This window comes from Chelonia mydas, chromosome 2 (assembly GCF_015237465.2).
Source record: "Chelonia mydas isolate rCheMyd1 chromosome 2, rCheMyd1.pri.v2, whole genome shotgun sequence".
In the NCBI taxonomy this organism is placed as follows: domain Eukaryota; kingdom Metazoa; phylum Chordata; order Testudines; family Cheloniidae; genus Chelonia; species Chelonia mydas.
Genome location: NC_057850.1, coordinates 118,350,849 through 118,378,039, shown reverse-complemented (window position 1 = coordinate 118,378,039; position 27,191 = coordinate 118,350,849). Strand labels below are relative to the sequence as shown.

The 27,191-nt window shown below is 42.6% G+C and overlaps 1 protein-coding gene across 1 annotated transcript in view; it reads left to right on the top strand.

Moving 5' to 3' along the window:
* The first annotated feature begins 933 nt into the window (after positions 1-933).
* Positions 934-27,191, top strand: part of MYLK4 (myosin light chain kinase family member 4) — a 38,371-nt gene continuing 12,113 nt past the window's right edge. Inside the window, exons 1-7 of the mRNA XM_027821326.3 lie at positions 934-1,632; positions 19,164-19,254; positions 19,804-20,281; positions 21,117-21,418; positions 23,624-23,729; positions 25,051-25,144; positions 25,973-26,082. Of these exons, the coding sequence (XP_027677127.2) occupies positions 970-1,632; positions 19,164-19,254; positions 19,804-20,281; positions 21,117-21,418; positions 23,624-23,729; positions 25,051-25,144; positions 25,973-26,082 (1,844 nt within the window). The 5' untranslated portion in view covers positions 934-969. The remainder of the gene's footprint in view (positions 1,633-19,163; positions 19,255-19,803; positions 20,282-21,116; positions 21,419-23,623; positions 23,730-25,050; positions 25,145-25,972; positions 26,083-27,191) is intronic.

The window sequence follows — 27,191 nt, the reverse complement described above, 5'->3', positions numbered from 1 at the left end:
CCACACTGACTTTATGAAAAGTGAAAGCCCTCAGGAAAACATTTGTGATAGTAATATAATGACTGGTTTTAAGGGAGCCGTTTTCAGGTAGGCAATAAAAAGAATGGAACTAGAAATCATTGCTAGTGAACTTCATTTTCTGAATTTTGTAGTCAGATCATTGCAAATGATAAGAGGCTTCATTGGTGTTATATTTAACTACACTGGATAACACACACGATTAAGCTAAAGCTCTGGTTATAGGGGGAAAGACTCTTTAGATTTTGGATTGCCTGTGTCTGATTTGTTGTGGTGATTGCCCAGTTTAAAGAAAAAGGCTGTGGCTTTCTATAGTGTCTGCATACCAGTGTCTCTCTCACGTTCTCCTATGTATTATTTGTATATCACATCTCTCTCTCTTGCTCTTTAATGCTGCCTTTGATAAGAGGTTTCTTAAGCAACTGCAGATTTGAATCTGAACAATTTACATTAAGCTGTAAAAATTTCAAGAGCCCAAATTTAGCTTCCCCTTAAGGGCCCCTATTCTCTTCAGAACAGAGATCACATTGCATACTAGATTCATGTTTCTGACAAGCAGTAACACTACTGCTAAAGTGTCTTTACCCATAGTGGCTTCTCAGATATCTTGTAGCCTTTACACTGTCAAATTCCATTCCCTCCTCCCCACAGGTTTACGTCACTGAGCAGAATGCATTTAGGTTGCTCAGCAAATGTCTGTCTCTATATCCATTTCACTTTAAAACAAGTAAAAAAAAATGAACAGGAGTGTTTTTTCCTTTCTAAGTAATCCAGCTGTCTCATTACTTTTCGATAGTAAAATGTATTTGGATGTTTTTCAAATAGCTTGAGCCTGATTTGCCAAACCCGGATTTTGTGTCTGAGAAGACTGGATGTGGAGCTTTCTGAGCAGATATTGGCCTTAAATAGCTGACCATCAGAGTATTTTGTTCCCCTAACTAGACCAGCATAATGACCACCTCCAGTAGGACGATTGCTGCTACATCCAGGGTAAACTCCTTGGTCAAAATATTTGATCCGAGTGCCTTACAAAACCAGGGGCTTGCTAATGAAGTGGAAACCACGCAAATTCCTCTTGCTGCAAGCAAACATGTCAGCTCCTCTGAAAGTTTTAACAACTTGGATGTGAAGTTTGCCTCCCTTGGTCAGAAAATAGATAAGTTGTTGACTGTGCAGGACAATGTCCTTCAGACGCTAAACAGTGTTTCCCAGGAAATGTGTTGCATTGAAAAAGACATTGAGATGTTAAAGGCAAAAGCAACTGAACCTGGACCCACCACAGAAACAAGTGAAAAGCTAAATAACTCTGAAATGAAGGGGCTGTGCATAGAAATGACCAATACCCTTTCTGACATGAACAAGAGTGCAGAACAGCAAGCTAAAAGATTAGATGGAATGGAACAAATAGTGCTGGGGTTACAGGAGCTTATAGGGTTTGTGACTGAGAAGTTTAAAACGTGTAAAATCACTGATTTAATTCTCAAAAACAAAGCTCCTCCTAAGCTTGTCAAGGTTGGTGGTTACATAAAGAAATATAAGGTTGGAAACAATTTCAGAATGCAGACTTTCTCAGGCAAAAGGGATATGGGCACATCCAGCAACAGAAACGAAAAGGTGAGCCCAGGTTTGCTTTTCATTTTGCTGAGGACCATTAAATTGTATGGTTGTATTTTGCTTTGCGCTCGGTATTTTAATTTATTTCACCTTAACACAACCAAACCTGTATGCTTTAATATTGAACTGTATTAGACAAAACTGAGCAACTTTTAATGAAAATGAGTCAGAAAATCTAGTCAATGGTAACTGCGGTCATTTTCTGTAATGCTCTATTTACAGTTTCCTTGTGTTAGAAAACATAGTTAGGGGCCCAATTCTGCTCCTATTGAAGTCAATACAAACTTGATATTGATTTCAATGGGAGCAGGATCTGGCCATGGATTTTGCTATGATATTCTCTGGGTTTATAATTATTTGGGAAAAGCAGTTCAGTGAAGATCTTATGTGGCCTCATTCAAAGCTCATTGAAGTTGGTGGAAAAACTCTCACTTGCTTCAGTGAGCTTGAGATCAGTCCCATACAAGTCACTTCATTACATGTATTTTGCTGCAGTACTTATACACTTCTGCTGATTTTCAGGGGAGTTTTATCTGAGTAAGAATTCCAGGTCTTGGCCCTAAGAAGGTTAGATTCACTGTAAATGGAACTTCAGTTTGTATAAAATCCCCTGAAATAAAACTTTTCACTCCGCTTCACTGGAAATGGAGCTTTGCTAGGTTTTCCATGAGCCTGATCTAAAGCCCATTGGAATCTATGAAACAACGTCCATTAACGCTAATGGGCTTTGGATCACTCCTGTAAGCTTGTTTCATTGTGCTCAGATCTGGTAACATTGATATTAGCCTCTTAAGTTTAGATGTTTTATAAAATTGTTCTGACAAGTGATTTTCAACATTAACTACAATAAAATGAATTAAAATGGGTGTTCCCAAATCCTTTGCTGCTTTATTTTTCATTTTGTTTAAAGGTGTAAGACTTTTTAGGGTTTCATACATTAGAAGACCCATTCTTCAATATCACAAGCTTTTTAGCAAAGGAAAAAAAATATGTGAAGTTATTAACAGGAAATGGTGCTACTTGTATTGAGAAGTTTCCACATTACTTCAGAATGTCCCCTGAATGGCTAACCAGACGCCTGGCTATCTTTAAACAGCTCTACTTCCTAGTTAGATAAGTAGTGCTAGAGCCAACATATGTAACTTAGTAGAGGCTAATGGAATCTGAATAGCAACAGAGGAATAACTCATAAAGCTCTTTCTTCCAGTCAATTAGTCCAATTCTCCCGTGTCTTGTGCAAACTTGTTTTCAGAACATAACTGGATAGAAAAACTACTGCTGTATAAAACAATGAAACGACAAATGATATTTTTACAGGCAGGATCTTTTTGACTGTCAGAAATTCTAATAAACAAAAAAGGCTTTCACCTTGGTACTGTCACCTCCATTAATGAGTTGTAGGCTGGTTGAGTGGAAAAAATGTTACTTATTTATAGTATCCAAGTTTTATTTTAAACTTTTTTTTTAATGTGTAAAACACCGTGATACAAAGCTAGACACATGGGGCCTGATTGTCCTCAAACTAGTGTAAACCAAGAGTAAAACTGCATAGATGCCAGTGGAATTACACACTTATGTAAAATTGTTGTAAGAAAGAACAGAATCAGGCCCATGATGCTAATGAAGAGTGGTAATACCCCTAGGGCCCAGTCAGAATCAGGGCCCCATGGTGCCAGATGCGGTAGAAATATAGAGTAAGAGAAAGGATGAGAGAGTAGTGGCCTTTACTGATGAATTTATGGAGGCATGCCAGGCATAAGGGAGAGCCTGGAAGACGGCCCAGAGATGAGTGTGAGAGAAGATGACAAGTGGGCAAGCGAGACCAGCATCCTTGGCAGATTGAGCAAAATGAGACAGAAAGACACAAAGAGAGAAGGGAGGACACGTAGAGAGAGGAAGAGTTGCAAAGGGCCTTGAAGGGGTGGAAAGGAAGCTTGAATTGGATGCAGTAAGATGGGGGAACCAGTAAAGGGATCCAATGAGCAGAGTGATGTAGTCAGAGTGAGGACTAGGAAGATGAGCCAGGGTTTCCGTGTAGTGGATGGGGCAAGGAGTGTGTTAGGGAGAACAGAAAGGAGGAGGTTATGAGGGCCTGAATAAGAGCATTAGCTGTGTGGAGAAAAAGAAAAAAAAAAGCTTGGTCTCTTAAAATGTTATGAGGGAGGAGTGGAAGTATTTGGACATTGTCTGGGTGTGTGAGGCAAGGAGAGAGGGAGGAGTCAAAGATAACCTCCCCGGCTATAGGCCTGAGCAACAGGGCGGATGCGCAAGAAGCTTGGAAGGAAAGATGAGTTCTGTTTTGGCCATGCTAAGTTGAAGTTGCTGGTGAGACACTCAGAAGATGCCACAAGGACAGGCTGAAATTTTAGGAACATTGAAAATTCACAATAGGCTAAGTCCTGGAGCCTTTACTCAGACTTTTGTCACTCTCTCTCAGGCAGATGTATCTGTTGTGTTTGCCCCACCATAACCAGAGGAAGGAGACTGGGGGGGAGGCAGAGGTGTAAGACCACCCCACCATCACTATTTCACTTCCAAGGATTTAAGAGAAGCCCCTGCTTGGAAAAGATTCTACTCCTGCTCCAACAAAGCCTTCTCAATGAGCATCATCCCTAGCTCACAGCTTCACCTTTTACCCAATATCAGTCAACAGCACTCCCCCTTGCCAGAAGGGGAAGGAGCAAAAAGTCAAATAACTCTTTGTCCCATCAGCCTCTCCCTGTCCACCAAGCACCACCTCCTTCCCTCGCTCCCACACTTAGTCTTCAGACTGACTCACTGACGTTAATTGGCATCGATAGGGGTTTGTCTAGAGTAAGGATTGGGTAAACACCTCTAGATTTGCCCTGTTGATATTATTACATTTAATATCTTTTGTTTATATATATATATATGCTTGTTGTTACCTTACTCTGTGCGTGTGCATGATTTATTATAAAAGAAACATCATGTGAAATTATCAAACAATCCAGTGAACAATAGCAGAACTTAATACACACACATATTCATCCGAGACTTTTAATTTAGCTCTCTGCTAAGTATAGTGGGACTTAGTAAAAGATCCTTCAGCTGGGTTTGTACATTTTTTTTGCTGAGCCTGTTGCTTTAGGGCTGCCATTTACTGATTTTGGGGGCAAATAGAATCTTCTCTCCCCTAGGGAGGACAACAGTGTGTTTGCTGCAGCATTACTGGGAATGCTGGGTCCTGAGCATGCATTGTAGCAACACTGCTTGTCTCTTTGCCCACTGCATGTTGAGAATGGAAGCACAAGTTAGGTCTTAAAATGTTCTTGCAAAAACAAAGAGAAGATTTTCCAAAAAAGAGGGGTGGTGGGATGGGGAACTAAATAACTCCTTACACTCACACATGCCCACTGTTATGCCTTATGAAGATGTATCCATGAATATCTGTGGTATAGCAGCAGAGATATTATATGCATTCCAAGTGAAATTCAGCCCTTGGCAGGGGCTTGTGTACTGTAGAGACCCTGCAGTTTCCCCTAAATGAAGGAATAGTCAGAGCTGCCAGGTGAGTGGCAGTGATGAAGTGTCTCTTTAGCCTGTTCTTCTTCATCAGCTCTGAATAGTCCAGATTAGGCAGGCTGCATTGGGAATTGGACCAAGAAAGGCAAATCTTACATGGACCAACAGGTCAGAAGCCCCTCATTCTCAAACAGGCGGAACATTGTTTTACCAGAGCAATATATCACTTTTTCATGGTCCTCAGACCTTTTCCCTCTTCCAAAATGGCTGCAAATTGTACCTCTGCTCCCACTGAACCATCATGAACCGGAATAAACATTTACAAGCCCCTGGTAACCCAAACCACACTGGGGGCTGCAGTGACATCCAAGCATTGACACAACCAAGTTCATTTTGAATGCAGACCTTTATAAACTTCTATGTGTGCAAGCCCATAGAAGATGGATAGATGAAAGCAGAGAACCCACTGCAAACTGAACTGGGCAGGGAAACCAAGATTCTAGTTACCATGAATTTGTTAGGTAACATATTGGCTTGTAAAAAAATGAATGTAGTGGTGAAATGCACTTATGGCTTGACATCACCAAGTGATAGTGGGGCTGCGGAGTTTGTCAATAGGGATAAGGCTGAAGCATATAAGAGGAGAAAAAAGTCAGCAGAACTCAGACATAATTAGATACATATTATAGGACTATTTCTAGATCTATGATTTTAAATGAAATGGACAGGGAAAGAACTTGGATGCTACACTGATGGGGGCCATGTAGGAACCTAGATAAACAGATAGAGTGATAGAAATTATAGGAGAAAAATAATGAGCAAAGAAGTATCACCAGTGCTATGGGTTATGCTTTATTTTTCACAACATATCTAGATAGAAACACTCCTCTTGTCATTCATCATCTAATTTAAGTCATGTCCTGACGGGCTGAAATTACTTGTAGGAAAAACAGATATATGCTCTCTACTCTTTGAGCAGAGGGGTAGAATTATCTTGAACAGAACAAATAACTGTCTCGAAGTTCCTTGGACAGGAAAATAGACAACTTGGTTATAGACACAAGCAAGTTATTCCTTTTCATGGAAGCAGATGAGGGGAATGAAAACTCCATGAGGGGAACTTCTTGGAGTTTCCTCAAAACTCTTCCTTCAGGGTTGGAGACGTCCCCTTTTTTCCACCACAAAAGTAGAGGATTGAAGCCACAAGCTTCAGATCTGGCTATGTCTCCACACCAGCTTCAAGGCCCCTGGTGACATTGCTTGACTCCATGTCCTGAGGCCATCCTCAGAATCCCCCCTTAAAGTCTTCTCAGCATAGAAAATGGCTTGGTGGGAAATTTAATACAGACCCAGGCTGTATTAATTTTTCTGCTGAATCTCTACAGGTTGGTGAGAGGACAATGTGTGGTTCCTAACAGTTTCTCCATGCAACACACTGAGAATGAGTAAGCTGGTCTTTCATGTGAGAAGAAATAGATCAGGGCTGGCCTTACCATGAGGCGTACTGAGGCGGCCGCCTCAGGTGCCACACTGTGTGTGTGGGGGGGCACCACTTGGACCCAGAGTGTCTGCTGCTGGTGCATATGTATTCTCTCTGCTCTAGATGCACAGAGATGGTGGAGTGCTGTGCTGGAGGAAGGAGAGCACAAGAGACATGGCAGGCAGGAGAAAAGGTGAGTGGGAAAAACAGAAAGCAGAGGGAGCTGCAGGGAGAGAGAGGAGAAGGAGCCTCTTATGTACCTCTCTAGCACCCCCAGGAGCCTGGACTGATTAATACCAGCTTCTCAGGGAGCTTCCTGTTTCCTGCTGCTTCCCTGAACCCACTTGAGGAGAACAGGCAGTCATCTGAAGTAGTAGGAGCCATTAGGCCCTTAAGATGCTGATATCTTCCCTCACTCAGGCCCTGCTACCAGCCTGCTTATTTGTCCCATTCAACTGAGTGTTGAGAGCCACTATAGCTGGCACAGAATAGCAGTCATGAGTGAAAGAAGAAAACGCCCCTCTGGGGCAGCATTCAGAAAAAGAAAGAAAGCAAAGGAAACTTTTCTATCTAAGCAGGAAGGAGCTCTCCTGAGATACATAGACACAAATGTTCACGGGGAGCCTTCCAGCCCCAGTGAGGATGTGAGTTGTGAGGAGATGCCTGATCGTCCAGTTAGTCAGAGTGCAGGTGACCTAGCAGCTACTGCAGCATCCATATCTCCATCTCAAATGGATGTAACCATGCACATTCCTGAAGAAAAGTGTAGATCAGAGAAGAGTGTGGCGGAGGCGCAAGAAAAAGCTGCTGCTGAGTTTAGTTCCTTAAGTCTAGATGATCCAGGACTGTGGACCCACTTGAGCAGTAGCCTGTGGGACTTCCTTGTACTGCATGGGCCACAGCAAGTGAAAAACTTCATGTTCCCCAAAGACAATGAAAATAGATGTTTCCATCCAACACATTACTCAATTACCCAATGGTGACAAAGTGGAGAGGCCATGGCTTATGTACTCAAAAAACCCAGAATGCTGCATACTGTTTTTGTTGCAAACTCTTCCAGTCTAATGTTCCAGCCACATTGGGTTCTAGGGGAACAAAGGACTGGAAAAACCTGGCTAGAAATCTGGCATGCCATGAGAAGGCAGCAAATCACCAGAGAGCATTCCATAGGTGGAAAGAGCTTGAGATGAGACTAAGGTTAAAGGCCACCCTAGATGATCAGCATCAAGAGAAGATTGCATCAGAGTCTCTTTACTGGCAAAATGTTCTGAAAAGGCTCATTGCCATTGTGAGAATGCTTGCTACCCAAAACCTAGCATTGCGTGGCACTTCAGATCAGCTGTATGTGCCAAACAATGGAAACTTCCTTAAAATTGTGGAGCTGATGGCTGAGTTTGATGCTGTACTCCAGGAGCATCTAAGAAGAGTCACCACCCAAGAAATGTACACACATCACTACGTTGGAAAAACCACTCAAAATGAGATCATACAGTTACTGGCAACAAAAGTCAAACAGAAGATTGTGGCAGATCTGAAGTCAGCAAGATATTACTCTGTTATTCTGGACTGCGCACCTGACATCAGCCATACGGAACAAATTACTTTAATGGTGCGTTTTGTAACAACAACAGAACCTAGTGAAAATGTCCCTGCAATGGTGACTGTCAGAGAGCATTTTCTAGAATTTATTGACATTGATACTACAGGAGCTGGTATGACAAATGTGCTCCTTAAAAAGCTGGAAGATACGGGAATTGTGATAGCTGACATGAGAGGTCAGGGCTACGATAATGGTGCCAACATGAGAACAAAGAACAGAGGAGTGCAGACACGTGTCTGAGAGTTAAATCCTCAAGCCTTTTTTGTCCCATGCAGTTCTCATTCATTGAACTTGGTGGTCAGTGATGCAGCATGAGCTTCTAGTGACGCTGCTGAATTTTTTAATGTAATTCAAAGCATCTATGTATTTTTTTTTCTCTGCATCAACTCATCAATGGCAAATTTTGAAGCAACATCTGGCAACATCCTCTCTGACACTGAAACCTCTGAGTGCCACACAATGGGAAAGTCGAGTGGAGGCGATAAAGCCTATCAAACACCAAATTGGGAAGATAGATGATGCCGTAGTTGCCAATTTGGAGGATAATGCTATGACACGAACTGTGGCAGAGGGAAATGGAATCACCAGAAACATACATAACTTCAAATTTCTGTGTGGCTTATTGTTGTGGCATGACATACTGTTTGAAATAAATGTTGTAAGCAAGAGACTCCAAGGTGTTGACCTTGATATATCTGGAGCAATGGAACAACTGGACAAAGCAAAGTCATACCTACAGTCTTACCGGTCAGATGACGGATTTCAAAATGTTCTGAAGAGTGCACAGAAGTTGGCAGAGGAACTTCACACTGAAGCTAATTTCCCACCCATTCAAGAATACAAGAGTCACCGAAGAAGACATTTTGATTACGAGGCACGGGATAATCCCATAAGAGACCCCAAACAACAATGCAAAATTGAATTCTCTAACCAGGTGCTAGATTGTGCAATACAGTCAGTTGAAGAACGTTTCATGCAGCTCAAGGAACACAGCAATATATTTGGGATGTTGTATGATATTCCAAAACTCCTCACTATACCTGAAGAAGACCTACACCAACAATGCCGGGCACTAGAGACAGTGTTGACACATGATGACATGTGTGATATTGATGCGAGTGATTTAGGTGATGAACTGAAAGCCCTTTCAAGATACATTTCAGCAGAATCAACCCCAAAGGCTGTTCTGGAATATATGTGCACAAATAAGAGGACCACCCTCTTTCCAAATGCTTTTGTTGCTCTGCGCAAACTTCTAACACTTCCTGTAACAGTTGCCAGTGGAGAACGCAGCTTCTCCAAGCTGAAGTTAATAAAAACACATCTACGCTCCACAAATGACACAGGAGAGGCTGGTCAGCCTTGCAACCATCTCAATAGAGTATGAGCTGGCCCAGACTGTGGACCTTCAGCAGGAAGCAGTTCAAATCTTTGCAACCAAGAAGGCATGGAAAGCACCACTTTGATTATGAATCAAAAAAAGATAAAAATGCCAGTGTTTACTCTGCAGACAAGAAAAGTTATATGTGCTGTTCAGGTGTTTGAAAGTTAAGTGTTACTTAAATTTTTTGAACAAGGCATTTTAAGTTGTTAGTTCTTCTTTACTGGGGTAGGTAGCAGAGTAGAACAGGAAGAGGGCAGAATTGAGACCTTTCAAAGTTTTGGCCCAAGCGAGGGGGCATGGGGGTTTCATTTGAGCTCCCCGCCTCAGGTGCCAAAATGTTGTGGGCTGGCCCTGAGATAGATCATGAGCTCATTTCTCTAGGTTTTTGTGATGCATTGCTGTGCAATAATTTATAGCACACTAAGAAAATGGACACCATTTTTGGGGTCCATTATGACTCTTCCTCAAGCCTAGAATGACCTTCTGAGATAAGAGGCAGCTGGGAACTGTGATGAAAGGAGACAGGTTATGTCAGGAGAGTGGGCAGGTGGGAAAGAGAGGGCTCCTGGAATTGAGGAAGTAGGGGCAGGATGGACTTGGGCTAGGCAAGAGTCCTGATCTGCTCCCCCTCACAGGGGTGGGAAATCCTCCTTTTGCAGGTCACCAGGTTTTAGAAATTAACCAGTTCTCAGGTGACAGCCCACCTGGGAGTGAGCTAGTTCTTTATATGTAATTTATAATACATTTGAATATTTCGTTCAATATGTCCATCTTTCTTTGGATTGCCAATAGAATTTTAGTTCATTGCTGGGTCTCTACCATCCTGTCTTTGAATGACGAGAGTAGTTTCTCTGAGTTAAATTAATTTGGTGTCATTCTGGCAACATCCCTCGTCCTGCACAAACACACTACTGATGAGGAGCAAAGACTGGCTGCGCAGCAGCCTCAGTGGACCCTGGGGCCATTCCAAGCACATTCCATTCAGAGTTTTGTTGCCCTCATGACAAGGTGCTGCAGGAAAAAGTGTTTCTACATAGGGAAAATAAAGAAATCCCAGATCTTTAAAAACAAACAAACAAACAAACAAACAAAAAACCCTTTGCTCATAAAATAAAGTGCGTAATTAGGAAGCGAGCCTGTGTGTGGAAATCCAGTTAAAAGGAATCATCAAAGATGTAGGGGATGGTTTTGAAGTCTGTAACCATTTGGAAAAGTCCCGACGGAAAGCTTTCCCCTAAAACAGTGCATGGAGAAGTCTGGACATACCTGCCATGCATGACAATGCATGCTTGACTCAGATGAATCAGTAAAGCTGAGAAATGTCTTCTGACAAGGCCAGCTGCTTAATTGCTCTTGTAGCAAAAGATTGCCTGAGATGGTCTGACAGGTGAAACTCAATGTTATTTATACTACAGTAAGAAAAGGGCCACTATTGCTTGGCCTTCAGGATGGATCTCTTCTCCTCTATCCTCTTCAACCTAAGCTGTGACAAGGTTGCAGTCCACAGGGGAAAATAAGCCCTTCTGTCGATAATTCTGGAGTATTGTACAGAGCAAGTTCTTCATGATCTGATTTAGGTACACATGCAGCTGATGGGCCCATGCAAATAGTAATATACCGAGGTGTTTGTAATAAAGGTCTGACACACACAAGTGATGGTAAATAGATTGGTTTATTTCCTAGTCCCAGTCACCTGACATAGGTGAGGGTTACACATGGTTAATACTCAGGTTATAGCAAAGGTCAGTATCCACTGATTCCAGTGGCTGCTGTTTCTGTACTATTGCATGTCCTCCGGAGCCATTAGAAGTATCTTCATCAACTACTTGTAAAATCCATCTACAGATGACTGCTCTCTGAAGTGATAGCGACTAGTATTCATGGCGAAAATCAAAATGTTTAAAAGCAGTTCATTATTATTATTACAAGTAAGTTGTGTTGTGCTTCTTTTAATATATCCGAGTGCATGTTACAGACTCAGATTGTGAGCCTGGACACCTACACAGGGAATAAGAGGGCATTAAGAACCCCTTTACTCCCATAGGCAGGCTACTCACTTTGCTAGAGATCCTCCCTAGCAGAGGAGGGAAGGGAAGGGAGAAGAGCAGTTGCCACGGGATAGCTACTCCCTCTACCATACAGGTGGATGGGAAGTGGGCAGGCAGGTTCAAGAAGTGGACAGAGCCTTGGCTTCACTCATCACCCAACATAGCTGAGCCTGTGCATTGGGAGAGGTAAGCTGTGGAAGAAAAAGTCTGGTTCAAAGGGAGCAAAGGGGAAGTAATGACTGAACTGTGACTCTCAGTCATAGTTCGGTCCCAACCCCGCCCCTGGGGCAGTGTAGCTATGCACTACCCTTGATGAGGGCTGTCTTGCAAAGTGCCAGTTCCACCCTGCATGTTTCTAAATTAGAGTTTCACAGTAAAATAGTCTTTACATATAGTATTTTAGAGCCAGCTGTTAGCTTTGCATGTTGAAAAATTTACTAAGAGCCCTCATTTTCCCATAGGCTGTCTTTGATCTCCCATCCTGATTGCTAACCTCCTACTTGAGGTATTGGGGCTATATTTAGGCATGGTTCCAACTGTGGTTTTACTGTGACAGTATTAGAAGTGCACTGCACTGCTGAACTAATATCTTTTAATAACAAGTGAGGAGCATCATTTTAATTTTGATGGACTGCGATATATTTGTTTACTCATATATTTGCTGTTTCTATCTTCTTGATTTTTTGTTCTTTAAGCTTGAGTACAGTGAAGTGCATTCCAAGATTTCTTGGTATGTGATGGGTGGCTTGATGCACATTTCCTTGTAAATTCTTGGTATGTGATGGGTGGCTTGATGCAAATTTCCTAGTAAATTCTGTCGTTGTTGCCAAGTTATTTCAGGGCTGTTGGCCACATATGCATTCTCATGTATATCCTAGTATGGAATCATACTTTACATTCTTTGATATGGCTGAATAGATGTTATGACTTGAAATTAGCATATACAGAATAATTATTTATTTGAGAGTGCACTCAGCACTATGAAGAACATGGAAGAGAGAAGATTTCTGCATCTAGGTGCTTACGGCCTTCGCAGACAAGCAATAAATAATTATTCAATTACACTGAGTGCTATCAGACATGGAAGCAGATTTACCATATGACAGTGGAGTGTGTGTGTTTTGTTTCATGTATATAATAAGTATCAGAATTTCATTCACAGGTCATTTAACATTGCCTGTCTTTGCAGACAAAGAGTGCTTTGAGGAGGGAAATTGAAGTGGAGAGAGTGGATTCCAGCTGTTCCAGGATAGGTAGAGAGTTATGGAGCCAAATACTTTCTCAGGAAAAGAAGGCATTACATATATTCTGATTCCAAAAGTTAGTATATTGAGGATTCAATCATATACAACAAGTTGTTGTATATAGAAATATGTACATGTAGAGAGTGGCCTACATACCAGTGCTTATGTAGTAAAATCCATGACATAGCACTGGGTGATAATGACTGGCTCAAGTACTCAGTGTCATCTCACAGATCAAGTAACTCAGTCATGTCTATTCCTGGGTAATGTTCAGCTCTTACATAAAAGCTGGATAGCCAATCCTAATAAATCTATGTGAACTATCTTGGACATCCCTAACACAGACACTAATGACGTCCATCTGTTACTGTTATTAGGAAATATCTCCAACAGTTGGAGATGGGACACTAGATGGGTAGCACTCTGAGTCACTACAGAGAATTCTTTCCAAGGTGTCTGGCTGGTGGGTCTTGCCCACATACTCACGGTCTAACTGATCACCATATTTGGGGTTGAGAAGGAATTTTTCCCCAGATCAGATTGGCAGAGACCCTGGGGGTTTCTCCTTCCTCTGCAGCATGGGACATGGGTCACTTGCTGATTTGAACTAGAGTAAATTGGCCTCTCTGTAATTTGAAGTCTGTAAGTCAAGATTTGAGGACTTCAGTAACTCAGCCAGAGGTTAGGCTCCATGTTTGTCATGGAGGTCATGGAAGTAACTGATTCTGTGACTTTCTGCAACCTCTGTGACTTCTGCAGTGGCCAATATGGCTGACCCCAGGGCCACCCAAGTAGCTGTCTCCAGGGCCAGCTGCTCAGGTGGTCCAGGGAACAACCATACCATTTGCTGCTGGAGCAGCTCTGCAGCCACTGCTGGAGCAGCCCCAGGGCCAGCTGCACCAGCCGCTGCTCAGGCAGTACCCGGGGCCAGCCGCACCAGCTGCTGCTCAGGTGGTCCCCAGCTAAGTTCCCTGTAAACTGCGCAGCAGCCTATTTAGTGCCGCGCAAGTGCTCAGGGAACCCGCCCAGCCGGGACCTGCCATGACTGAGGGAGGGACACCCCTCCCCTGGCCTCAACTCAGCCCCAGGGGGAGTCCTCTCTCCCCGCTGTAGCCGCAGGGCAGCCTGCACCCCAAACCCCTCATCCTCGGCCCCTCCCCGCACCCAGCCAGAGCCCTCCCCCTCCCACATCCCAACCCACTGCCCCAGCCCTGAGCCCCTCATTCCCCCACCCCAGAGCCCGCACCTCCAGCCGGAGCCCTCACCCCAACCCTCTGCCCCAGCCCTGAGCCCCCTCCCACATTCTGAACCCCTCGGCCCCATCACCGCCATATTGTTGCACATAACAAAATTCATTCCACACATGAGTGGGAAAAATTAGAGGGAACAGTGGTCCCTGGGCAGCTGGCCCCGGAACTGCCTGAGCAGCAGCCTGTGTGGCTGGCCCTGGGGACCGCCGGAGCAGCAGTTCCTGTGGCAGCTGGAGCAGCCACTGTCACAACCCACAGCAGCGGTCCCCGGGCAGCCTGAGCTGCTGGCCCCAGCCCAACCCACCCAGCCCACCCCCCCGATCCCGCACAGCAGCAGCCCTCCGGCTCCCCTCCAGCAACGGCTCCCCAAGATTTAGTCAGGGGTATTTATAATATAAGTCATGGACAGGTCACAGCCATGAATTTTGGTTTATTGCCTGTGACCTGTCCATGACTTTCACTAAAAATACGTGTGACTAAATCGTAGCCTTAGTAATAGGCCTACTACAGAAGTGAGTGGGTGAGGTTCTGTGGCCTGCAATATGCAAGAGGTCAGACTGGATGATCATGATCATCCCTTCTGACATCAAAGTCTATAAGCCTATGAGTCAATGAATAGAAAATGTATTTTTACATATGCAAATTTCTATATATTACAACCTGTTGAATGGGATCAAACTGAAGCAACAAAATAGTACCTTTTGGCATCAGAAGAAATGTGATGGAGTCACAAAGGAGATCTAATTAAAACCTTAGGGCTGCTTCATGAAGCTATTTATTATAAGGTTGCCTGCAGTGGGAAGAAAATCAAAGGGTTTTATTAGGTGAATAAGAAAAGTTGAAAGTTAGATAGAAAAACATTCCAAAGTTAGCCCTGGTGCAGTATAAAGAAAGAATTTAAGTACAGCACAGCTCATTAAAAAGGAGTCAGATGTTCATAAAAAGCATTACATTAATTTCTGACTGAATCTGAAATTGCTTTTAAAATACATATTTATATCTTTTATGATTGCTTTACGCCTAATTACTAAGATTTTTTTCATCACGTAGTTTCTAATGCAACTCTGAATAGTTTCTAAAATAGTCTTATGCATCAGTCCATACTGTAGGTTTATAAAGAGTCTTTATTCTGCTACCATGTTATTCTGCTGCCATTACATATGCTCTGTCTGTGTTGCATGGAGTCTGAACATGGTGGATGTTGGAAGCACAAGTTTATGCCTGGAAAATGTTTTTTGTCCGCATAACCCCAACTTGTGTTCATGCACACACCTTTTTGCTTGTGCATATTTTTAAGCACACAAAATGTAACCTTTAATATTTCCCTTTGGGGCAATTCTGGATGAAGAATGAAAACAGCATTGGAAGCTTTGGCCTCCCGTGGATGGGGAGAACAGATGATGCTGTAAACCTCGTTGTGCATATGAAATTCTTTTTTTTTTAATTGTTTGCATAATTTCCATGCCAGTCTGAGATGCTTTAGACTGTAGAAACCCAAGACTAAGAAAATTGTTTCCTATAATTTTAGAAATTGTGAGAGAAGAAATCACCCAAATGAAAGGCTAAAACCTCCCTGTAAGGGTTTGGATTAGAGGGATCCTTAGAAGCACCCTTAACAGCTCAGGAAGCAGTATCTCATGGGGCAAATAGGATCCGTAGGTATCCATAGTACAGTAGCTATTACATTTTGGGTATTGCAGAGGAATGAGTTGTGCCTTTAGGGTGACATTTTCAAAGGAGTCTAACGGAGTTAGATGTTCAGATCCTATTCCAATTCAAAGAGAATCGGTCGGCTAATTCCCTCTCCTTTGAAAATCCCAATGTTAAGGCATTGCTCTGCCTTGGGGTGCAGAGGAGTCACACTCCCAATAAGAACTTGTGCCTCACAAAAGTGCAGGGCCTCCTGCAGCTCCCACAGAATACAGCCACTAGTCCTAGGGTTGCCAACTTTGTAATATTTAAAAACTGGGCACACCTGCTGGAGTCTCCCCTACCCCGCCTTTTACCCCTGACGCCCCGCCCCTGCCCCACCTCTTCCCCCAAGGCCCTGCCCCTGCCATTGCCCCTTGCCCCTGAGGCCCTGCCCCCCATTCACTCCTCTTTCCCCCTCCGTCTGTCATTCACTGCTTTTCCCCTCTCCCCCATCGCCTGCAGAGCCAGGATTGGGAGCTGCAGCCGCCTGATGCAGGTAGGAGCCGGCCCTGGCTCAGTAGAGGCTGGCACGGGTGATAACTCAGTGCCTCCTTGCCTCCCCTGGCCGCAGTAACCGGGCTTTGGGTGTCCAATAAGTAGATCTGACTGTCAGGTCTCCTTTTCAACCGGACTTTCCAGTCGAAAACCGGACACCTGGCCACCCTAACTGGTCCACCCTTTTTGAAGGACACTCCATCTACTCCCCCGGTCCCAGCCAGCTCTAAAGGAGCCAGGCACAATCTGGCACTTTGAGAAAAAGCGATGACTGAAAGTTCATATTTTTACCCCTAAGCTAAGATTTGACAAGTCAAACACAAGGCACAATCTACCTGTAATGGCAAAAACCTCAAGTGTACAGCTTAACTTCCTGTATGTACTATGGGTACTCTCTCTCATAGTTCCAGTTGTGGCATTAATTGTACTTCATCCTAGTGGCCTTACAATGTGCAACTTATTGGTCACAAACAACCGATACTTACTGAGTCTGAAGGATGCAAGTAAATGCTTCAACCTATTTCATTTTGTACCAGCTGGATTAGTTTTTTCACTTAAATGAGCATGAGCTCCTCAACCCCTGCTAAAATATAAGTGTTCAAAAACTATGTTTGAATAAATACTGTAGTGATTTATGGAGCTGTCAAGCAGTTGCAGATACTCAGCATCATCCAAATCTCTACCAGGCAGATTTTCAAAAGCTGCCTTCCATTTTTCACACCTGCAGACTGCAAGAATATTTAGTAAGAAAGCACTGTATACCTGAAATTATTTTTGGAAGCAGAAATGAAATTTGGCTCCATGTACAAAAGTTCTTGAAGTCCACTTGCATGGTTATTTGCCCAGCTGACTATATTTGATTATAGTCAGTGTCCTCATCAACATTGCCGGGAGGGCATACTTACAGGAATCAGAGTGCATTAGTAATTGCATTAACTTCTCGGTCTAAGGTTTTGCCCTACCTCTTTTAGCACTTTTCATTGCAGAGCGGAAAACCAAAGCAAGCAATGACCAATTCTTTATGATCACTTCAGAATTTAGATTCATGGAGCATTCTTAGATTTAGGTTCATTGAGCATCTTAGCTGACAAGGCTCTAGCTTGTTTTTTGGGGGGAGTTATGTGCTCATATTTATAGCTTCATGTTATAGCTTGAATGCTGCTAGGAACAACTGTATTCAAAACAGTTGCCAGTCACAGTTCTTACAGCACAGATTCCCTGTCTGTTATGGATAGGGATTTTTTGTAATAGCCAGGCTAGCTGTAGATGCAAACTCTGTATCTCACCATTTCCAACTCCTTTCATACAATTTCTTTTTTTATTATTTCTCTTCGTTTCCTGTCGAGTTCAGTATGCTTTAGATACAGTAGCTTTAGAGAGTACATGTAGTTTTCATTTGATTCCTGTTATCTGCACAGTTCTGTTTAGTTTTGTATATAAAAAACATCCTATAAAGAAGCAACCAGGGAGTGTATATAGTTCTGGCATCAAGTCATGCTCATTTGACTCCCATGAGTAAACAGTAGGATTACTTGCATGAATAAGGCAAATGGTCCAGTATACTCAGCAGAAATAGGTATCAAGCTATTTTAGTGGGTGATTCAAAGAGAAAGAGTCAGAGTAACAGCCTAATCTGGAAGAAATCCTTCTGAAAGTTACTTGGAAGTATCTAATGATTTACACCTTTTTGGACCCATTTCTATGATTAACAATATATACATTTCATTTTTACTATGTAGAGGTTAGGAGGGAGCTAGAGAAAAATGGAATATTGATGAATCATTTATGTCACAGATCGTAATGTTACCATTTTACTCATACATTAAGAATATTTAAAGAAAAAGACAATGAACAAATTCCATAGATATATTATTACATAGCTGTAAATGTAACAATAATAGTTAAGTTTTATGGGATGTCTGTTCAGTACAAAACTCCTCTAGATGTCAGTATAACATTGTAGAATATAGACATAGTAGGCTACAAAGCTAAGATTAGGGTTTTATATCCTTTGATTCCTGGTAACTGTTTTATCAGCTTGCAATAAATTATTAAAAATGCTGTTACCAGATGTTGTATGTAGTGTAGTTATAGCCATGTTAGTCCGAGGATACTAGCGAGACAAGGTGTAGTAATATCTTTTATTGGACCAACTTCTGTTGGTGAGAGAGACAAGCTTTCGAGCCACACAGAGCTCTTCTTCGTGTCTGCTGAAGAAGACCTGAAGAAGAGCTCTGTGTGGCTTGGAAGCTTGTCTCTTTCATCTACAGAATTCAGAGTAGCAGCCGTGTTAGTCTGTATTCGCAAAAAGAAAAGGAGTACTCGTGGCACCTTAGAGACTAACCAATTTATTTGAGCATAAGCTTTCGCGAGCTACAGCTCACTTCATCGGATGCATCTACAGAAGTTACCAGATGTTGTTTAACAGCACAAATCTATTTCAGATCTATCAGTAAGGCTATTACTGAATATTTTACCAGCACAATAAATATAAACTGTGTTTTAGACTAACCAACCTAATTTTTAAAAGCTGGTAAGTTATTTTTCTTGTAGATTATTTGTCAGCCCAGGAGGCTTCATTCTGATTTTTTCTATACTATTTTTACATTAGTGTAACTCCATTGATTTCAATCCAGTGAGTTACTCCTGATTTACATTGGTACAAACAGAATCAGGTCAATGGCACCTAAAACTGAGATACATCATGAGTACTGTCAATAACACTTAAAGGTAGATTTTGAATTAATCCATGCAAAATGTTTGGTTTGGTTCAAAAGAGGGAATGCAGTTTTGCAAATAACAGTGCAATGTGAATGTTGTGCACACTGACTAATGTATTGCTTGCATTCCTACAGGCCATTGGGGATCAGAAAGAAAAGGAGAAGTCATGTTTAAGTGCGAAGGGAACAAAGTCTATAAAAAAGAAGAAACCACCTGATTCCACAGGTTAGAGTTTTCACTCTGTATAGTGTCTAAGGGCTCAGTTGTGGAACCCTTACTTACTCATACAGGTAGGCACTTACTCATATGAGTAGTCTGGCTGAAATCATTGGGGCTAATCTTGTGAACAAGTGCTCACCAACATGAGAAAGGGTTGCCCAGTCGGCACCTAGACACTGAAGGTTTATTTACTCTGTTACTTTCAGTGCATTATGTGTTACCTTGCCTTTGTACATGGTCATAAACTTTCCAAGAAGGTGCTTTTGCTTGAATATTTTATTAAACTAGACTTAGTTCACCATGAGTTTAAGTAAGAAAAATATCTGAAAGGGCTACATCTGAAGGCCAAGAATCTATAGATGTTTTATATAATGGGTTTTTAAAAAAATTATACTTTGCTTGAAAGCTCATGACCATTACTATTGCTTAGAAAACATTTCCATTGACCTTGGAAAGTGGAGGAGAAAAGCAGGTGCCTACTCAGTAAGTAATGGAAATCATGGTAATTACGTAAGTCCTTAGTTAATATGCTTGGTATTCTCTGATTGTTTCCAGAGGGAGCCAACCAGGAAAACCAGTCCTGCCCTCACAAAGAAACGGTCCATATGCTCAATAAAGAAAATACTGAAAAGGCAAGTGCTTTTTTGGTTCAAAGGAGTTCTCCCAAATCTCAAGGGCCAAAGGACAAGGAAGAGGATTTAGCTTTGAAAAGCCAGAAGGAACACACAAAGAGCTCTGTTCAAACATCCTTCAGTACAGGAAAGAGCCAAGGAGCAGAGGTTGCTGTTGATGATAACCAAAGGATAACAGGGCAAGATGAAGAGAAGGAAAGTGAATCCCTGGAAGGTGTGAAGAGGGCTGGTGGACAGCAAGTCCCTGAAGAAGAAAGGCAAGAGGAGAAAGAAGAAGAGGATGATGCTGGTCACTGTGGAGAAGAGGAAGAAGAATCAGCAACTGCTTCCCAAAATGAACATGAGGCAGAGGATGATGAGGGTCCAACAGAAAGCCAGGGACAAGATGCACGGCTTCAAAGGTAAGATTTAAAACCCAAAGCGTATATTAGTCTATTCTTAAAAACCCATATTCCAGAAAGCCATTTATTTCAAGCATTAAATCAAGTAAGTATATTAGCAATATTTATTTGGGAGCTATGTCATAAATCCAGCCCGATATCCAAATGAAAGTGGGTTTAACAGACTGTCTCTGTCTCCAAATTGACAACCTGCCACACATGGCAAAACCAGTACTGTCTTACATGTTTGCCATTTGCTCAGAAAGAAGGTCTGGAACAAAGAAAGGGCAGCTGGATATTCAACAGTTCTTCATCTCTAAGAAGCATCCTCCCCTTCTGTGTCATGTTTATGTTCCACACCATGTAACCTGTGGCCAAAGTAAGGTTAGAATAGAGAGTGTGCTGGTTTGGAATTGCACTGCAATATCTAATAATACACGTGATAACATAAAACTGTGACACTTGCCCAGGGAACTAAATTGATAAGCTCTTTTACTGTAATTCTTTCTGTGCTGCATTATTTATAGACCTTCAGAGATAAGTGGTTCAAGCTCTCAAGGATCTTTGTAAACAAAGAGAGTTCTCCCACTACTTTAAAGATGTGGTTGATAGTCATATATGAAATCGGCAGAATTCAGGCCATTGTTTCAGAAATAGGAAATTTTCTGCTGTCAGGATTATTTTATTCTACAAAAGGAAGCTTACCCTAGTTAGTTACCATTATTACTTTACACCATAAAGCAAAAATAAATAAATTTTATTTAAATGCAGCGTGCCCCTGGAATTTCTCACCTTTAGTTCTAAGTTCATTCTGCTTTAAGTTTATACCAATGTAATGTAATGCTTTGTCTTGCAGGTGTAAAGGCAGTGAAAAAGGCACAGGAAGCAAACCATCAGGGACGTTCTCCCAGAACCCTGAGCAGACCTGCCAGCTTGAGCATAGAGGCAGCAGTAAGCGTCGAGTGAATGATGAAGGTCTAATCAAAGCTGACAACAAAAAGAGCAGGGTAGACGCAGAGAGTGCTGGTGACAAATGTAAACGTAAAGAGGCCATTAAACCAAATACTCCACAAGACAAACCAAAGGCAGCTGATTCCACTGGTACAGAGAGTGATAATCAAGCAGAGGCATCTATAGAAGATGTGGTGACTGTAATTGGTAGGAAATAGCTTTTGCTTAAAAAAAAGGCATATGTATCGTAACTATGAGCAAAACCATTTGTTCATAGGGGCCAGAGCCCTAGTTGATGCAAATCGGTGTCACTCCATTTACTTCAGTAGAGTTATGTTAATTTTTTATCAGCTGAGGATCTGATCTGACCTTTGTTTTTAGAGTATTCTGTTCTGAGAGTTGGAAAGTATAAAGTATCTTGGGGAAATCTGGCTGAAAGCAGTTGATATCGCAGGTCAGACTAGAGGCTCGTACTGGTCCTTTCAGGCCTTAACAGTTATGAAGTTAACATTTTTTAGCCCAGAAATGGTAATATTTCACTCTCTCTTGGAAACCTGTTTTCTTATGTTGTTATAAAGTATACACTGGAAGTTTGCAGCTCTTCAGGGTCAAATCCTTGCTCAAGAGGAAGAGAACTTTTTTGCATGTTATAGGCCTCAGTAACATGGAAAGGCCCATGTTTAAAGTCTGCAATTCAACCCCTGCAGAATCCAAAGTAGGTGGCAGAATTCCAGGAGCCTTAGCTTTCTACAATTCCTTGACCATGAACTAACTCACTGGCCATGTAAGTTATTAACACATTAAAAAAATCTGGGTACACAGCTGGTGTCCTGGAAAAATGGACATGCCCAGTGAATAAGGACAATCCAATCTTATATTAATGACCAAGGATTCCTGCCAACTATATGCTGTCATGGGATTTCTTTTTTATCATTTTCACTGAAGTAATGAATGGTTTTAAAATTGCTCAAAAAGTTCCACACGCAAGACAGCCAGCATTCCAAACCAAAGAGCTCACATAGAAACATTACCATTCTAGCCCTTCTTTCCCTTGGTAGAAATGTTTGTCACCTTGGTCAGCCAAAGGTCATTCCGAGGAATATAAATCAATTGACAAACTGTGGGCATAAAACAAAAATCTTATCACCCCACAAAAATCTAAACACAAATTTAGGGGCTAAGGGCTTGTCTACAATAGGGATTTTTGCATCAGTCAGGCTGCATGGTCCAGTGGATAGAGCACTAGAATGCAACTCAGGTGACCTGGGTTTATGACTTACAGCAAGTGATTTCACCTTTGTGCCTCTCTTTCACCTTTCAGCCTTCTGTCTGCCTTCTCTATTTAGACTGTAAGCTCTTTGGGGCAGGAACTTATGATGTGTATGTACAGTGCCTACCCTGTACTGCTGGAACCTCTAGATGCCACAGGATCTTTGCATCTACGTAGCTATGCCAGTGCAAACTCCCTAATGTAGATAAGCCCTAAACCTGGCCTTTAAGAACAATAGCCATGCAAGGGACAATGAAAAGCTGTACCATTGAAGTGATAGAGGCTAGAGGCATTCTGCATTGGGTATGGCAGAGGTAGACAAATCGCCTAGTGGAGCTAGAGGAGAACACACTGAACAATGGCTCTTACTATTCCTTTAAAAAGTTGCAGCAGGTACTCCCATGTTGGTAACCTCTGGGCACTAGTAAGTGTGTGAGAGAAGACATGGTGATGCCCCCAATACACTTGTTCATGCCCCATTGTGGGTATGAAGTAATGCTGGCCAGCTATCTGCCCTCACCTGACTTGGGCGCCCAGTGTGCTGACACATGAATTCTTGGTGCCTCCTGGATGGTGAGTGTCTTCAGGGGGGTGGCACAAATATAGTTGGTACAGAATTTGGCAGTACGTTAGCAGAATGAATGATGCCTCGCTAAAGAGGAAATTCTCCTAGGCAGGAACGGGTATAGGACGGAGGCCGCAAAGGCAACAGAACCATGGTAGGAAGGTGAAGCGTTTGGACTGCACAGTGGCCTTTTCAGTGGGCTTGTAGAAGAATGACTTTGAGAAGGAGCACAAGGATAGCCACTGGGTCCAGTTCTATGAGGATCCACTGGCCAAAACCTAGGTACTGCAGTATCATCGATGGAATACTCTCTGCCCTAGCGGTAAGGATGGGCTCATTTTCTTCTTGTCCCTTGGATAGCTCCCTTACAAACATCACATTTACTCAGGCTGTGCTCAGGGAATAAAATTTGTCCCTAAGTCCTAAAGAGACGCCCCCGTGAATAAAACTTGCCACCTGGTCATTAAATCCATAGATGGTTTTATTTATTAGGAAACAGGGTTTAATGTAAGTAATAAATGGTGCATGTGGGTACTAACATTTTGTTTTGTTTTGTTTTCTGTTTTGTCTTTTGTAGATGATGGCCCTGCTCCTCCAGCACCATTTGATCACCGGATTGTCTCAGCAAAAAAGGCCGTGGTCAACAGTTTTTATGAAGTCAACCGGAACGAAGTTCTGGGAGGGTAAGTGGAGCTAACGCTGTCAACACAAAATTGAGCTTTCTTAAGCCACTAGGAAAAGATAGCAAATAGCATTGTAATGGAGGGTTATGTTACAGTTGAATGGAAGCAGCATGCCTTGCTAAAGCCTAGCTCACAAAAGTGCCATCTAATTGTAAATTGGAGATGGACTAAAATCAGCAGGCTGATATTTTTGTGGGTTTTTGCGGAGGTTTTGGTGGCTTCATGCTTTGGTTTATATTTGGTATGTAAACAATTTCCTGAGGCTGCAGCATCAGTGCCAGATGGGGATTATAGTGCATTCCAACACAGAGTTTTATCATAGGCATTCCCAGGCAGGCCACCACTTGCAAGAACACTGTAGAAGACCATAATACCAGGGGCGGGGCACCTCTGTGACAGTTCAGGTAGGGCTCTTGAGCCCTCTCCCTCCCTTGTTTGTAAGAAGCTTTACAAATTACTGTTATTGCCTTTAGTCCCAGAACTACAAGACCCAAGCCTCAGTCCACTGTTCTTGGAAGAAGGTAGCAGGGGAGGCAGGGAAGGGACACAGTTGTGAAATTTTGCAAAATATTTTGGTTTTATGACATTTTGTGGAAACGAAGTTATAGCTGTGATAGTGCCTAAGTGACAGCATAGTAGGCTCCATAGTCTGGACTGCTGTTTTGTAGTTACACTGAAAAAAATGCTATTGTACCCTTTAGGAATGGTTCAGATCACTACAGCCTACCATAATGACAGTGCGGGTGCTCGTGACTATTCACTGTAGTCTACTAGAAAAGCCGGTGCTGAACCTGAACAGTAGTTTATTCTGCTTATCTAAGTTGCCTCCCAATCAGAGGAAGTATCTGAAGATGATGTAACAGGAGCATGTATCATATTTTGTTAAGAGAATTTTCAAAAGGAAAAGAACTAAGAATGTATTAAACGGATTGGGTATAGTGTAGTTAGGGCAAGGTTGTAACCCTCTTGCCCTAACCACAAATAGTCCCATTGGCTTTACTGGGAGTACTCATGTGACTAAGCGGGTCATAAACTGGCTTTCATTAATCAGTGAATATTAGTGGATCAAATAATGGATAGAGTAATAGCAATCAGAACTGTGTGTGATTTTGATGTACCTAAACGTATGGTAATAGGTGTTATTTGTGGGCTAGAATAGCATTCCAAAGACTCAAATGCAGCATGATACATACATCAGGATTTGCCAATGCAGGACAGAGAATAATCTGAAGTGTCTAAAATCCAGACTCCATGCTGGATTCCTATCTCATTGTCAACCCCATATGGTGAGGGTTTTTTTCTTTTTTTCTTTTCCCCTTAGAGGGCGATTTGGTCAGGTGCACAAATGTGAAGAAAAAGCAACAGGTCTCAAGTTAGCAGCAAAAATTATAAAAGCCAGAGGTGCTAAAGAAAAAGTAAGCATAGACTGCATGGCCCCCACGCCATCAATACCACATGACCAGTCGGGTAATAGCTGGTTTGTAGATTCTTTTCCCTTCCCCTCCAGGACTGCAACCAGCTCATCAACCTCCTTTCAGTTTTTTCATCTTTTTATTTTTTAATTTTCACTTTTCCAACTTTTTCTCACGTCTTTTCATTTCTTCCCCTTTTTTTCTCCTTGTTAATTTTCTTTACAGTTTCTTAGTGAAAATGTTTGTCGACTTTTGACTTTGCATGTGTTCTCTGGCGTGCATTGCACACTCTGCTGCAATTAATTGATTTCATCTTGTTGGACTTGGTAGCAAGGATTTTCTGGGCTCCAGTCACCAATGCATAAGAGTGGAGGGGGATTTGTCTGGCCGTTCTGCAAACCTCAGGGCACTTCCCCCACCTTCATTTAATGAGGAAAATCAAGCAGGCATTATTGTGTGGCAGCTGTGTCATTAGTAGTGCCTGCCTTTCTCCATTTTCCCCATCAGTCCGACCTCACTGCCACGAAAGCCAAGAGTGCTCTCTCCTCACTGCTTCTCATTATCACTGACTGTCACATCGCCATATATGGCCTGTGCTATACAGGAGGTCAGACCAAATGATCTAATGGTCCCTTCTGATCTTAAACATGGATGAATATTCCTGTCACCACAACAGCCATTAAAGGAAAATGCTGGGGTTAGTGGGCATAGGTGAGCATGTGGGAAAGATGTATTTACCCATCCCCCCCAATTCAAGCACTGACCCTATCCCATTGTGTTAGGTGTTTGCTATAAAAGCCTCAAGTATAATATTCCTTACTCTTTTCACAGGAAGAAGTAAAGAATGAAATCAATGTCATGAACCAGTTGAACCACGTGAACCTTATCCAGCTGTATGATGCCTTTGAATCCAAAAATGACATTGTTCTGGTCATGGAATAGTATGTATATCTCTCTCTTTCCCTTTTTTGCTCTTCCCTCTTTTCCTGAGGGTGCAGCATTCCATGTCCATTTCTCCTGAAACTAGAGGTGGAGCTTCTCAGGGGTGAAAAAAGCATATGAAAAAGTTTGAGTCACAGGAAACCATATTGAAAGAAAGGGTTTTCCTGAGTAGTCGTTCGTAAACCTTGTTTAATACTGTCACGGTGATTTAAGGCACCGTACTCATTACACCATCACTCAAACTCCACAGAGAAAGAGAGAGAGAGCGCTTTAGATGAGTGAGCCACGGGATGTAGTTCTCTGTAATTTCCATTAGGTGGTATTGTCTGTCATCCATGAAAACAGGCCTGGTAAATCTCCAGTTATGTGAGGAGAATGCACAGCCTTACCAGAGGACAAGAAATACATGCTGGCTCTATGCCACTGAGGATTACCCTTACATTGAGCTGATCCTCCTGGGTCTGGTTAAAATATCTTGAGGGCCAGACTACATTGGTGGTGAAGCACAAAGCAGCTGCAGAGCACTGTAGAATCAAGTAGAGGTTGTCTAGACTCTAGAGAAAGCCAAAACTTGGTGTATCATGCACATGGAGGAGGGTGGTAAAAGGTGTAAGTTATATTGGCTTGGACTCTTCTGAACTTTCTTAGACTTAGGGCTTGTCTACACTACAGACATGGGCAGCGCATGCACCCCCCCTTCAGGGAGGATAGCCCCCTGTCCCACCTTTTCTTCCCAAGGCCCCGCCCTGCTCTGCCCCTTCTGACCCCTCCCTCCTGCTCCCCCCGATCATGCTGGCCGGCCTACTGGTGCAGCCCTGAACCCCAGCCAGCGCCAGGAGCAGCCCTGAACCCCGCCAGCTCCCAGAACAGCCCTGAGCCCCAGCCGGCCCAGTGGTGCCCGGAGCAGTCTGGAGGCTTCCGGGACCAGGGCTGCAGTGGGGAGCATTAGCGGAGGTTTGGGGAGGCTTAGCTTCCTTTGACCTCCATTATCCGTCACCCATGACTACACAGCCTTTACTGATATAGCTATCCCAGCAGAGCCCTCTTGTCCAGACACAACATAAACTGGCAAAAAGACTTTTCCTACCTGCGTAGCTACACTAGCTCC